Source organism: Brienomyrus brachyistius, unplaced genomic scaffold, assembly GCF_023856365.1.
Source record: "Brienomyrus brachyistius isolate T26 unplaced genomic scaffold, BBRACH_0.4 scaffold73, whole genome shotgun sequence".
Taxonomy (NCBI): domain Eukaryota; kingdom Metazoa; phylum Chordata; class Actinopteri; order Osteoglossiformes; family Mormyridae; genus Brienomyrus; species Brienomyrus brachyistius.
Window position 1 is genome coordinate 1,142,289 of NW_026042348.1, and position 14,728 is coordinate 1,157,016.

Sequence of the window (14,728 nt, forward strand, 5' to 3'; positions counted from 1 at the left end):
GCAATACAAGAGGCACCAAAGCCAAAGACTAAACAGCAAATGATGTCCTTCTTAGGACTTTGCAATTATTGCAGGGAATGGTTACCTGATTATGCTGCACTCGTTCAACATTTACAAACCCTGATTTATGGGAAGGACATGGCACTGAAAGATAAAATTCAGTGGACAAAAGAAGGAGAATTGGCATTCACAAACTTAAAAATGATGTTACAAACTAATGTGACACTTGCTCTGCCAGATTATCAACAACCATTTACCCTATGTGTTGATGCAAATCAAGGGTATATGAAGGCAGTATTAACACAGCCATTCGGCGCAAAAGAGAGGCCATTAGCGTTCTATTCTAAACGATTAGATGCAGTGGCAGCTGGTTTTCCGCAGTGTTTGCAGGCATGTGCAGCTGCTGCAGAAGCAGTGAAGTTATCAGCAGAATTAGTGTTATGTCACCCACTCACTTTGAAGGTGCCACATTCAGTTTCTTTAGTTTTACTGCAGACGCCACTGCCATTCCTCACACATGTTAGACATCTGACCCTAGTCTCACTCCTGCTTTCACAGTCAAACATTACAATACAGCGATGTGGTCCTCTCAACCCTAGCACCCTTCTTCCGACAGCGGAAGATGGAGAGCCACATTCGTGCAAAGCAGTTGTGGAAGAACAAACCAAACCAAGAGCAGATATTTTACAGACCCCAATACCAGATTCAACAGTTGTTTTTGTAGATGGATCAGCATCAAAAAATGACATGGGGAAGAACAAGGTCGGATATGCTGTAGTTACATCTACTGAAGTATTAGAGACCAATGCACTTCCCCCTGCTTGTTCAGCACAAGCGGATGAACTCTATGCTGTAATTAGGGCATGCGAGCTCTTCAAAAACAAGCCACTTACAATATACACTGATAGTCAATATGTGTTTGGAGCTGTTCATCACCATGCAAAAATAGAGGATTCAAGACATCGCAAGGAACATCTTTAACTCATACGAACCTATTACTCAGGTTGTTAGATGTTGTGCAATTACCATATTGCCTTGCGATATGCAAATGTAAGGCACACCAAACTGATGCTTCCGCAATAGCTAAAGGAAACAGTTTTGCGGACATGACGGCAAAAAGTGCTGCACAAAAACAACCTGACTTAAATGTTACAGATGTCTTGTTGATAGATAGTGATGTACTATGTGATGCACAGACTCATGCACCTAAAACAGAAATACAGAGCTGGATTAAGAGAGGAGCAATACAGCAAGGAAAAACTTATTATATGAATGACAAGCCCATCCTACCAAAAAATTTATACAAGACAGCTGCCTTAGTGAGCCATGGAAACACCCATGTCTCAACAGGAGGGATGGTACATATTATTCAACAATACTTTTATACTATAAATTTTTCTGATTATGCAAAACAATTTTGTCGAGCGTGCTTAATTTGCTGTAAACACAATGCACAAGGCAACATAAGGCCAAAACGTGGCCAGTTTCCCGCAGCTGAGTATCCATTTAAAATTGTACATATGGATTTCATTGAATTATCTTGGTCACAAGGGAAGAAGTACTGTCTAGTCATTATAGACACCTTTTCTAAGTGGGTAGAAATATACCCTGTAAAACACTGTGATGCAATGACCGTTGCAAAATGTTTGGTAGGCCATTATTTCCCTACCTATGGCATACCTCATATTATAAGATCGGACAATGGGACTCATTTTGTGAATCAAACCATGTCCCTTTGCTCACAAGCATTAGGTTTTACGATAAAAAATCATTGTGCTTATCACCCCCAGAGCGCAGGCTTAGTGGAAAGGACCAACGGCACCATTAAAACAAGACTCAGAAAGACAGTGGAAGAGACAAAAAGACCGTGGCCAGAATGTTTGTCTCTAGTAAAATTATGGATGAGAATAACTCCCACTCCTGCAGGATTGACACCATTTGAAATAGTGTATGGTAGACCGTTTCCCTTAGCAACCGAAATGAGTGATATAGGGAAAGCAGACAGAGAAAATACGTTAGCCGATTGGATGCGTAAGCTATTATCATCACAACAAAAACATAACCCCAGTAGTCTGCCAGTAAATTCTGTTTCTGTTCAACAGGATAATCTGCAGCCAGGAGATTGGATCCTGGTCAAGGTCCTGTTGCGAAAGGAGTGGAGCACACCTCGGTGGGACGGACCCTATCAAGTCCTCCTCACAACACCAACAGCGGTGAAAATAGCAGAGCGACCTTCCTGGATACATAAGAGTCACTGTAAGCCCATCAAGCCCGTATCAGAGACCTCTGTACCTTCGGAGTAGCAGTGGAAGTCCGCTACAAAGGCGCAGCAATCAATAGGATACTGACGTCTCAACCCGGTGAAGAAAACAGCTGATCTGCACTCCATTTAGAATGGCTCTGATTGGGTGGGGATGTGGTAAGGTAACTCTCGGTGTAATTCTCTTTATGGGAATTGTTGGTCTGCTTCTGCACTCACCAGAGAAGGTGTTTCGCCCACCTAGATGGACACATGATGGTTCCCACCTGAGACCTATCTCCACAAATGAGACCCATCCTTTCCTACAAAATTACTGGTATCGTTATGTTTATGATTCAGCAAAGAAAGACAATTTAACTAACTGTTATGTCTGTACACATATGTCCCTGGATCCCCATGCCAGTCCCTCATGGTTGGACTGGTTTCTCACTGGGTCCTGGTGGCAGTTACTGCTAAAGTTCTCACTCCCCATTCTTGTTACATTATTATTTGTATGTTGTTGTTTCATTTGTATTATACCCTGCCTCCGTTCCATGATACAACATACTTTTAGTTCTGTTTTTCTGCTATACACTGCAGAAGAACGAATGGATTTACTAACCTTGTCTAGCCCTCTTAATAATGATGATGATGTGATCTGAATGACGGTTGTGCTGAAAGTGTTTTTGCAATTTGTACAATACTGATGCTTCTGATCATACTGTCATGATAAACAGGAGGGACTGTTAGGTTGAAGTAACTGTTAGTAATCATTTGTTATCATTTCTGTATAATCAGCAATGAGTGTAAATATGTATATACAGTATTTTGTTTTTCTTTACCTTCATACTTTAGATTATATTAGTTTACACGTATCCTGAGCACGTGTTTAAATAGTTGTCTACCTGAGGAAAACCAGAACTTCTTCTTACTCTCACAGTCTTTTCTTTGTTCTCAGTCCAAGACCCCTGCCCCCCATTGACTATAAATAAAGGTGCCAAGGGGAACCACCCTTTGTAACACATTCCTTTGTAGCCTAGCATGCAGAGAGTGTGGTTACCCTTGTGCAAGTAAAACTCTAAGTGTGTTGTCTCGTAATTAATGGTGTGTACAGAGTTGGAGTGGAAAGCCTGTCGCTTTCTCCAACATATACTGTATTGTAGTTTGGTCCTGTGTGCAGAGTTGGAGTGGAAAGCCTGACGCTTTCTCCAACACAAAGTTATTTTAACAACCACTGAATGGAAAAAGGTCAGTGCTGAATATATATAGCTGTGGAGCAGCAGCAGACCGTGCTGGGCCGGAAATGCAAGCAGCATTGTCCACATTACCACTCTCTGTACTTGGATTGACCGAATGCTCAGACCGTAGGATAAGAATTAATACTTTTTATTGATCCCCATCAAGAAATTTTCGTTTTGCCTCCCCCAACTTGCTCAGAGTGAGCTGGCCGTGACGGGCAGCCAGTCATAGTGGCACCCAGGGAGCTGGGGGCCTTGCTGAAGGACCCACAGATGTGCCCAGGCTGGGCTAAAATGGGCAATTTTCTGATCACAGGGACAGAGGCTTAGGCCACCGAGCTACACACTGCCCCTAAATTTAAATTTATATGTAACCTGTGTGTGTATGTGTTATCTAGATTTGCCCTGTATGTTTCTAACTAAATCTAATCCAGGCCTTGATCCTACACCTACTATAATTATAAGTACCTCACTATACCTATAACTAACACTGCTATTCATCACCAGTGTTACATGTCAGGGCTTCGCTGCAATAGATCCCTCAGTGCTGCAGGTTATTACTGTGACTTTGCACACACACACGTTGCTGCTTCCTCAGCCAGTGTCACATATACTTTATTACACACAGACCTCAGTAATCTCTGCTACACTCACACCTGCTCACTTTACATCCATGGTTAAATTCTCCTAATGGAATTTATCTTAATGTCTTTATTCTATTTTATTTTAATTGTTGCCATATTATTCATTGTATTGTTCTTTCGATTTTATTTCTATTTTATTATTGCTAATACACCGGATCTGAGTGCCTCATTTTGTTCCCTTCATGTAGAACACGTTTTGTAATGACAAAACATCCTTATCCTCATCTAAATCACACTGTCTAACTACTAACCTGTTTAAATAATATAATTGGATTTCAAAGGTTAATAGTCACTCAATTACCCCCTCAGCCCAACAGTACCACAAACACCCAACATGCACGTAAATTTTCTCCTAAGTTGTTTTCCCTGCCTGGAACAATACCACAGCAGTCACATGGACTGATGTTTCAAAACTTTTCGGAAACCTTGCATTGAAACTTGAGGTCTTTAGGAGGGATCAGTCCTGGGTGGCAAAGTTGCCATCACAAAGGTTTTTGATTAAGGGATTCATGATGCCAGGTAGCCATCTTTCACAAGCTGGTGGGCTGTGCCACTGATGCCTTTGCTTGGGTTTTATATGTCTGTCCTGGTTTGTGTTCTTGCCACTTCAGGTTCCCTGGTTTTGGTCTACATTCCTCGGTCCTCTGCTGTGGAGTCTAACTTCTGCTTCACCTCATTCTGGAGTCGCCCATCCAGTCAGCGGCCCATGTCCCCCTGGTTCCCTGTTTCCTGAAGTTGGTCTGTTAGTCTCCGGGGCCAGGGGGCAGTAATATGCCATGTTGGATGGGTGGCCCAGGTTGGGGTGCTCCATCATAGACTGGTACATGAAGCATTATAAATGGTTTTCAACCAGTATGTACCGAGTGTGCGTCGTGACGAAAAGAATGTCATGGGAACATTTAGGACTGACTGCAGTATTAGTTCAAAGCATGATTGTGTTTTTCTTAATTTTTATTGATTTATTTTTGGATTATTAATTTTCTTAAGTAACTTGATTCAGATAAAAGGGGTTTGTCCATTTGCTTTAGCAGAAGTTCGTGTAAGTATGATGTTTACCTTCCCTTTTCATAGTCTAGTCTTTGCCAAGTTTTATGCTTATTTCCCCTGGTTAAGTTAATCTGACTTGTGTGTTTAGGAGGGTCATACAGGCTTTTTGTTTGTAATGGAAGCACAGGGTCTGTACTTGCAGCTTATTTGCCATGTTAATGGAAGCATTTTACCTTCCTCTCTAATCTCTTTTTTTCTTGGCTCTCACTGCAGTCTCCTCTATGCCAGGGTTTCTCAACCCAGTCCTTGGACCCCACTGCAAAGATCCACAGTTTTGCTCTGTCCAAGCTCTCAGCACAGCAGTAAAAGGTGACTGTTTGGTTCATGCATGCAGGGATCTGGGACAGAGCAAAAACGTGGAGCTGTCTGGTGGGCTGAGGAATGAGTTTAGAAATGCTGCTGTATGAAATATTAAACCATTTGACCGCTTGCATAAATGTTAAAATGTTTTCTCAAAATATAAAAAGAGAGAATCTTCTGTTTTGCGTCTCATTACAAGCAAACTTGTGTTTTGTTTTTATGTCACTCTAGTATTTGATATCTAATTTTCAGTTTTCTGGCAATATAATCTGGTGAATGGGGAAAGTCTTCCAGCAGGGGCTCCGGTTTCCTCCCACAGTCCAAAAGTGCGCAGGGTAGGTTAATTGGCAAATCTGAGTTGTGAGTGTTTGCGCCCTGCAGAGTGTTGACTCCTGCCCAGGGTTGGTTCCTGCCTACACCTGTTGTTCCAAGGACAGGCTCCGGTCCCCCCCGCGACCTCAGTTTGGCTTCCTGTCTCCCCGCTTGGTTTTCTTTGGTTTACGTCTTCACTAGCCCCCTTGTTGCTTTGACTTGTGTGTAAGCTATGTATGTGTGATTGTATAGCTGTGTAGGCAGTGACTGCTATTTTGTTTTGCAAGTGTGTGTTGGATTCTGTTTATTTGGTTAGGGAGTGAGGTGGAGTGTTTGTCTTTTGGTTTCCTTTTCTATTGCACTTAGGTGAGATTAGCTGTGGGCCGCACTTGATAGTTGAGGATTTTGTTTGTTATTTTGGCTGTGGTCACTCCCAAAGTCTTTTGCACTGGGTTATTTGTTCAGTGTCAGTATTATACATGAAAAAAGCAAAAATACAAAAAATATCCCTTTGTCCACTGGTGTTCCCTTGTTGCCCTCACCCTGTTTGTCCCTTTATCCCATTCCCCTTTCCAGTGAATACTGTTACACTCCAACCCTAGACAGGAGATCATAACAGCATCTTACCTATAGTTTTAAAAGAGATGAGGGATATTATTCACCGACCTTTAACTTTGCTATTTCAGAAATCCGTATCTGCCGGTGTAGTACCTTCTGACTGGAAGTATACACTGTAAAAAAAGGCAATTTGTTTCACAGTTTTAAATCATTTTATATCAGCCAATTTGACTACAGTATAATTATTTTTTTCCTCTCATGTTAAATGACAGAAAAGTTTTATTAAAACTACGTTGCATAAACATATTTTTACGCACAGTTTGTAAAATAACAGAGAAATCCCTTCAGTGAAACTGGTCAATTTCTTTTCTGTATTTTTACAGAAATTAAACTTATAGTCATATGCTTTATCTGTAAAATTTTTATGGTTTTACTGTACCAACATGTGCCTTCGTTTTACTAAAACACAACAGCTGTTTTCTATAATTTTGCTTTCATTAACTCAGTGTACAGAAAGTCTACATTGTTTTACTGTCATAAACCAGATATCCACCCTAAGTGTACTGTGTTGTTGCATATATATGAAATGGTTTGCATAGAGCTAAGGTTATAAACATAAAAAAATGACTTTTTAGAGTTAGATAATTAGAATTAGAAAATATAGAGCATATATTATAGGGAATATATCGAGTCATCGAATTGATATCAAGTACAATTATATTATTGTATAATTAGTTACAGAATCCCTAATTCGGAGAAGTAAGTAGATAAAACAGTTGCCATAGCTCAGTTGACAGCGTCTATATCTGAACATGAACAATCAGGAGCGTTTATAGTGTATGCCTAGTGATTTATAAATTCACAAAAAGTTTAGTTTGTGTTGGACTGCACGCCGCCGGTCGAAATTCGCAAATTCTGTGCATGCGCTGAAGACAGTGGAAAGTTTTTTCTGTATAAAGACATAAAAATTTGCAGTTTAGAACTGATGGGATAATCTGAAAAATAATACAAATACAAGCAACTACAGAAAAGTACCAAGGAACATATCAAGGTACGTGTATTTAGACTTTTCAAAACCTAGTGATTTATGCTTTGCTTGACAGCAGGGCTGGACTGGTAATCTGGCATACTGGGCAAATGCCCGGTGGGCCGACGCACTTGGGGGCTGGTCGATTTAATATGATTTTTTTTTTTTTTAATTGGCCAATGACCGGCCCATAAAGCAGGGCCATCGGCCCATTGGTTCATTTTCTATACTGACACTGGGCTGGCCTAATCATCTCTTAACAGGCTCCACCCCTCCCCCTCTGTTTCTTGTGTCAGATGCAGTCAGTGGCTCAGAGCCAGAAATCAGTGGATTTAGGATGGAGAAGCAAAAGGGCAAGGGGGGTGCAGAGAAGTTGCGGGCCAAAAAAAAAAAATCTAGAGGTTGATGCCTCAACATGTGCAAAACTAACCGACATGTTTAGTGCTGTAGCTTCGGTTTCCAAGCCAACAGTAACGTTACCTGACGACACCAAACAGGTGAACATAGCACATGGAGGAGAGGTGACTAGTCATGGCGGCACCCAGGCAGAGGAGCAGGTGTCTGACAGTGAAGTCAAGGAGGGACAGAGACAGAGTGAGCAGGAGGAGAGTGTAGTTGAAACGGTAAGCATGGTAGCTACATGATTTAACAGGGAGGGAGTGTTAAACAGGGCGGATGCAGCAGGATAGCGTGTGTGGGCCTGGCTGGGCCTCGGGGAAGATGATGATTTACCTAAATTAATGAATATTATAATTAATGGTGGGCCGTTATCGGCGTTAACGTGCTGTGTTAATGCGAGACTCTTATTGCGCGATAAAAAAAAATATTGCCGTTAATCTATTCACAAAGTTGGGAGCTGGGTCTTATACTATGCAAGCTATGATGAAAGAATGAAAAAGTATATCAAAGACATCGCATTCGGAAATTATCACAGAGGTTGTGAGAGAAAAACACAGACATAGCAGATTCGGAGGGGATTAAAATCACCAAGTACGTCTGTGAAACAAAACATTCTCTAACGACCCCCTGAAACACTAGTTACTTTTAATCATTATTTAGGTAGCACAGATATTCTGAATGTCTTTGGCAGAATTCAAATGATTAATTTCTAAATTAATCTAGATTAAAAAAAATAATCCATGCCCACCCCTAATTATAATAAAACAAACTAATCGTTGTCACTATTATAAAGTCTGTCATATTATCAGTCTGTTACTGCACTAGCGACTTAGTCAGCTAATGTCCAATTACACAGCATAAGCTATTTTGCATTGTTTTTGTAGCTAGGTTAGCAGAGTTAACTTATTCAATTGCAACTTCTGCTGACTATTCTAATGGTGACCCTTTAAAACACATAACGGCCGTCGACAGCCCTTCTCTAGAAAAACTTAGATGATGCTATTTGATTATTTTAATTATTCAATCATTTCCCTCTGTCCTTATGTGTAGTCAATTTTTGGGAATGGAACAGTAGATATGCATATCTACAGGGACCGCAACGATGGTGTACTTGTTGGGTGTGTCCGACCGATTGTGGTGGGCCGGTCTAAGCGAAAATGCCAGGGCCCTTTTTTTGTCCCAGTCCAGCCCTGCTTGACAGTGCTGCTGTCAGTTGATACCGTGTCCTAAAACTGCGTGTGCACGGATGACAAAGGAAGAGGCCGTTGCAAATCGTAGAAGTTATCGATCTGATAATTCGACGAAGAAAAAAAGTACAACTAAACTCACAGAGCAGATAAGGCCCGTTGAAAATTGGTCAATGTAAGTTTTAAGTTATTCTTTATAACTAACGGCTGGTTGCATTGCTTTATTTTGCAGTCATATAGGTAATATGTGGCTGTGGATGAAGACTATTTCAGACATAGCTAACGGTAAACGTTAAAATTAGCTAACGTGTATCATTTCTAGCGAATCATTTCTAATATTAACATGAACATCTAACACATTATTTAAATATTTCAATTTAAGAAAGTAAGCGTGATGCCCGGCCCGTCCGCTCCTCGTGTGTGCCACGCCCCCCTGCTTACCCACGTGTTCGTTCCCGATTGTACCCAGCTGTGTCTAGTTACTTTGATTAGTCCTGTGTATTTAAGTCCAGGTCTCCCCGGCTTCCCTTGTCCGTCATTGATGTCAGTCAGCGTGAGATGTTTCCTGCACCTTGTTTATATAATAAATCCCCGTTCACCCTGCTTCCTACCCGCTCGCCTGCTTCCTACCCGCTCGCCTGCTTCCTACCCGCTCGCCTGCTTGCCTGCTTCCTACCCGCTCGCCTGCCAGTGCGTTCGCCCGCTTCCCGGACGATCGTGACAGTAAGACCTACCGTTATCCTGTTATGAAATATTCGTTTATAGCTGCAAATCATGCATTACAAAATTAAAAGCAACGTATGACTAAAATGAAAGACAATGTATGCCGCACAGTGTTGTGTATATTTTTTGTTATATTTTCCTAAGTGTTTTGTCGAAATTAAATGAAGAGGCACTTGTTTATCGAGAATCCAGCGACTCCAGAGTTGCTTCAGCAGGCATTGTGGTGAAGACTGGCAGGAAGTTCAGAGCTCAAGAGGGGCTAGAACTGGCAGAATCTCGTCTAAGGCACAGGGCTTTGGTGGGCACGGTGGCCGTTGGACGAGCAGGGCTGGGGTCATTCCCACAGCCACGGTTCCACCGGGCCCAGGGAAAGGACAGACGCCACCTTGTCCTGGAGGAGGTACGGGCAGGTGTTGAGGAGGTGAGGACCAGCAGGATGGTGAGCATGCAGCAGCAAGGAGCATCAGCAAGATGGGAAGGAGCGCTGGGGAGGAAGCTGACCTGGAATGACATCTGGAAGGCAGAGCCACAGCGTATCAAGTTCATGGTCCAAGCTGTGTACGATGTGCTACCAAGCCCTGCTAACTTATACGTCTGGGGGAAGTGCGACCTTTCAACGTGTCCCCAATGCCCAGGAAGGGGCACATTGGAGCACATCCTTAGCAGCTGCCCAGCAGCCCTTGGAGGTGGACGCTACCGCTGGCGCCATGACCAGGTGCTGAAGACAGTAGCTGAGACCATAGCTACTGCAGTGGCTAACAATATACACACCCGAAGCCGGAGGGTAGTACCCTTTGTGAAAGCTGGAGAGAAGCCACGACCACAGCCAATTCCAACATCCAGCCTACTTTCATCGGCATCAGACTGGGAACTGCGAGTTGACTTGGGCAAGCAGCTCAAGTTTCCAGAGTATGTTACATCAACCTCATTGAGACCAGATGTAGTGCTGACTTCTGTCTCTTCTAAGCAAGTCCTCTTATTAGAATTAACAGTCCCTTGGGAGGACCGCATGGAAGAAGCCAACGAACGGAAGCGGCTTAAATACCAAGAGCTCATAGAGGAATGTCGGAGAAGAGGCTGGAAAGCCCGCTGCGAGCCAATAGAGGTGGGATGTCGAGGCTTTGCGGCTCGCTCCCTATGTAAAGTCTACACCTTACTTGGCATCACTGGAGCTGCAAAAAGAAAAGCCATCAAGTCCACCACAGAGGCTGCAGAGAGAGCCTCCAGGTGGATTTGGATGAAGAGGTCTGAAACGTGGGCTAATGCTGCTGGGACACAAGTTGGGGCCTGATCAGCCCTGGCTGGGTCGCCTGAAGGAGGGTGTCTGATGTTGCGAGACCCGAAACACCCAAAGATCTCAGGAAACATCACTGATGATGTGTCCCAGGGCATCTACGGATGTATCTATTCACCTTTTTAACTGGCGTGACCAGTGACTCCCAGGAAGAGACTGGGTGACAACCAAGTAAGATTGGTGACAACTGGAGAGACAGTGACAGCACGGAAAGACGGCAGTTGGGGCAGGAAGGGTTAGCAGCCCAACCTGCATCTCCTGTGAGGGAGAACCCAAAATAAGCTACAGATCAACCCACAGATAAACACCCCCAGGGGAGCCCGAGAGGGGGGGAGGATGAGCACCCCATTAGGACGGACCTAATGACGACAACTTCTGAAAACGGAATATCGACGACGAGCAGATGCTTTTGCGGCAAGGTCTGCAAGAACGCCCGAGGCCTAAAGATCCATCAGAGCCGGATGAAATGCTTGGAGCAGGAGAGCGCAGCACAACGCACAGGAATAACGCCTGGTGAGACGCAGGAGGAGCCCGGCCCGGAGACAACCCACAGTGCCCAGAACCTCCAAGTGCCCAGCACTCCAACTCCCAGCAGAGTAGTCCAGAATCATCGTATTAAGTGGCCTCAAGCGAAGCAGCATGGGCTGTGGCAGCAGTTTGATGATGATACATCTAGAATTGTCAACTCAACAGCAAAGGGAGGCGTAGAAAGCCGACTGAAGTACCTGACCACCATTATAACAAGTTTTGGGGCCGAAAGGTTTGGCATCGAGCAGGCCAAGTCCAGTAAGCCCACTTACATCAACAACCGGAGGGCAGACAAAGTCCACCATTTACGAAAAGAACTGCGTACACTGGCAAAGCAGTTCAAGGTAGCAGATGAAGAGGAAAAGCCACCTCTCGCGGAGCTTCGACACACTATCCGGAAGCAGCTTAAGACCCTGCGCAGAGCTGAATGGCATAGGAGACGGAGGGTGGAGAGAGCCAGGAAGCGAAGTTCCTTCATAGCCAACCCCTTTCGTTTTGCTAAGCAGTTGTTGGGACAGAAACGAAGCGGACGTCTCGAGTGTTCCCAGGAAGAGGTGGACAACTTTCTGCACAACACCCTCAGCGACCCAGTCAGAGAGCAAGGACTTGGACCACAGACAGCCCTTAGGGTCATGCCAACCCCTACAGTGGAGTTTAACACCTCAGAACCCACTTGGAAGGAAGTCCAGGAGGTGGTAACAGCAGCCAGAGCCAGCTCCACTCCAGGCCCCAGTCAAGTACCCTACAAGGTGTACAAGCGCTGTCCAAACCTCCTCAGAATTCTATGGAAGTTGCTGCGAGTGATTTGGCGGAGGGGAACCATTGCAGACCAATGGAGACAGGCGGAGGGTGTCTGGATACCAAAGGAGGAGAACTCAACCAGGCTGGAGCAGTTCCGATCCATTTCACTTCTCAGTGTGGAGGGGAAGGTCTTCTTCAGTATCCTTTCCAGAAGGATGACAGACTTCCTCTTGAAGAACAAGTACATCGACACCTCAGTACAGAAAGGTGGCATTCCTGGAGTTCCTGGCTGCCTAGAACACACCGGAGTAATTACCCAGCTGATCAGGGAGGCACGAGAAGGGAAGGGGGACCTGGCAGTGCTGTGGCTGGACCTAGCTAACGCATATGGGTCAATTCCCCACAAGCTGGTGGAAACCACTCTGGACCGTCATTACATACCCGATAAGATCAAGGACCTCATCCTGAACTACTATGGGAACTTCAGGTTGAGAGTGACATCAGGGAGCATAACATCCAATTGGTATCGGCTCGAGAAAGGGATTATAACTGGTTGTACAATCTCAGTTATCCTGTTTGCCCTTGCCATGAATATGTTGGTGAAGGCAGCTGAGATGGAGTGTAGAGGCCCCCTGTCCAAGTCTGGAATTCGTCAGCCCCCCATTCGAGCCTTCATGGATGACCTGACAGTTACCACTACGTCAGTGCCTGGATGCCGGTGGATCCTTCAAGGCCTGGAAAAGCTCATTTGTTGGGCTAGGATGAGCTTTAAACCAATCAAATCTAGGTCCATGGTCCTGAAGAGAGGGAAAGTGGTGGATAAGTTTCGCTTCTGTGTGGACGGTGTAACGATACCAACGATCACTGAGAAACCAGTCGTAAGCCTAGGCAAGGTTTTCGACTGCAGCCTCAGAGACACAGCATCGGTCCGAATGACCATTAAGAAGCTTGAAGCCTGGTTGTCCACAGTAGATAAATCTGGCCTTCCTGGCAGGTTCAAGGCATGGTTATACCAACATGGCATTCTGCCCCGCATCCTCTGGCCGCTGTTAGTGTACGAGGTGACTATGTCCACTGTTGAGACCCTGGAGAGAAAGATCAGTTCTTTCCTCCGAAGATGGCTGGGCCTGCCACGCAGTCTAACTAGTGCAGCATTATACAGCAGAAGCAACAAACTCCAGCTTCCTTTCAGCAGCCTGGAGGAGGAATTTAGAGTTTCTCGTACAAGAGAGGCACTTGTTTATCGAGAATCCAGCGACTCCAGAGTTGCTTCAGCAGGCATTGTGGTGAAGACTGGCAGGAAGTTCAGAGCTCAAGAGGGGCTAGAACTGGCAGAATCTCGTCTAAGGCACAGGGCTTTGGTGGGCACGGTGGCCGTTGGACGAGCAGGGCTGGGGTCATTCCCACAGCCACGGTTCCACCGGGCCCAGGGAAAGGACAGACGCCACCTTGTCCTGGAGGAGGTACGGGCAGGTGTTGAGGAGGTGAGGACCAGCAGGATGGTGAGCATGCAGCAGCAAGGAGCATCAGCAAGATGGGAAGGAGCGCTGGGGAGGAAGCTGACCTGGAATGACATCTGGAAGGCAGAGCCACAGCGTATCAAGTTCATGGTCCAAGCTGTGTACGATGTGCTACCAAGCCCTGCTAACTTATACGTCTGGGGGAAGTGTGACCTTTCAACGTGTCCCCAATGCCCAGGAAGGGGCACATTGGAGCACATCCTTAGCAGCTGCCCAGCAGCCCTTGGAGGTGGACGCTACCGCTGGCGCCATGACCAGGTGCTGAAGACAGTAGCTGAGACCATAGCTACTGCAGTGGCTAACAATATACACACCCGAAGCCGGAGGGTAGTACCCTTTGTGAAAGCTGGAGAGAAGCCACGACCACAGCCAATTCCAACATCCAGCCTACTTTCATCGGCATCAGACTGGGAACTGCGAGTTGACTTGGGCAAGCAGCTCAAGTTTCCAGAGTATGTTACATCAACCTCATTGAGACCAGATGTAGTGCTGACTTCTGTCTCTTCTAAGCAAGTCCTCTTATTAGAATTAACAGTCCCTTGGGAGGACCGCATGGAAGAAGCCAACGAACGGAAGCGGCTTAAATACCAAGAGCTCATAGAGGAATGTCGGAGAAGAGGCTGGAAAGCCCGCTGCGAGCCAATAGAGGTGGGATGTCGAGGCTTTGCGGCTCGCTCCCTATGTAAAGTCTACACCTTACTTGGCATCACTGGAGCTGCAAAAAGAAAAGCCATCAAGTCCACCACAGAGGCTGCAGAGAGAGCCTCCAGGTGGATTTGGATGAAGAGGTCTGAAACGTGGGCTAATGCTGCTGGGACACAAGTTGGGGCCTGATCAGCCCTGGCTGGGTCGCCTGAAGGAGGGTGTCTGATGTTGCGAGACCCGAAACACCCAAAGATCTCAGGAAACATCACTGATGATGTGTCCCAGGGCATCTACGGATGTATCTATTCACCTTTTTAACTGGCGTG

At 45.2% G+C, this 14,728-nt stretch overlaps 1 protein-coding gene across 1 annotated transcript; it reads left to right on the top strand.

Annotated features, from left to right (window-relative positions):
• The first annotated feature begins 11,110 nt into the window (after nt 1-11,110).
• On the top strand, nt 11,111-14,727 carry LOC125726480 (uncharacterized). Its single transcript, XM_049002836.1, has one exon. The coding sequence runs from the start codon at nt 11,331-11,333 to the stop codon at nt 14,589-14,591; it is 3,261 nt and encodes a 1,086-aa protein (XP_048858793.1). The 5' UTR covers nt 11,111-11,330; the 3' UTR covers nt 14,592-14,727.
• Nucleotide 14,728: the final 1 nt, after the last annotated feature.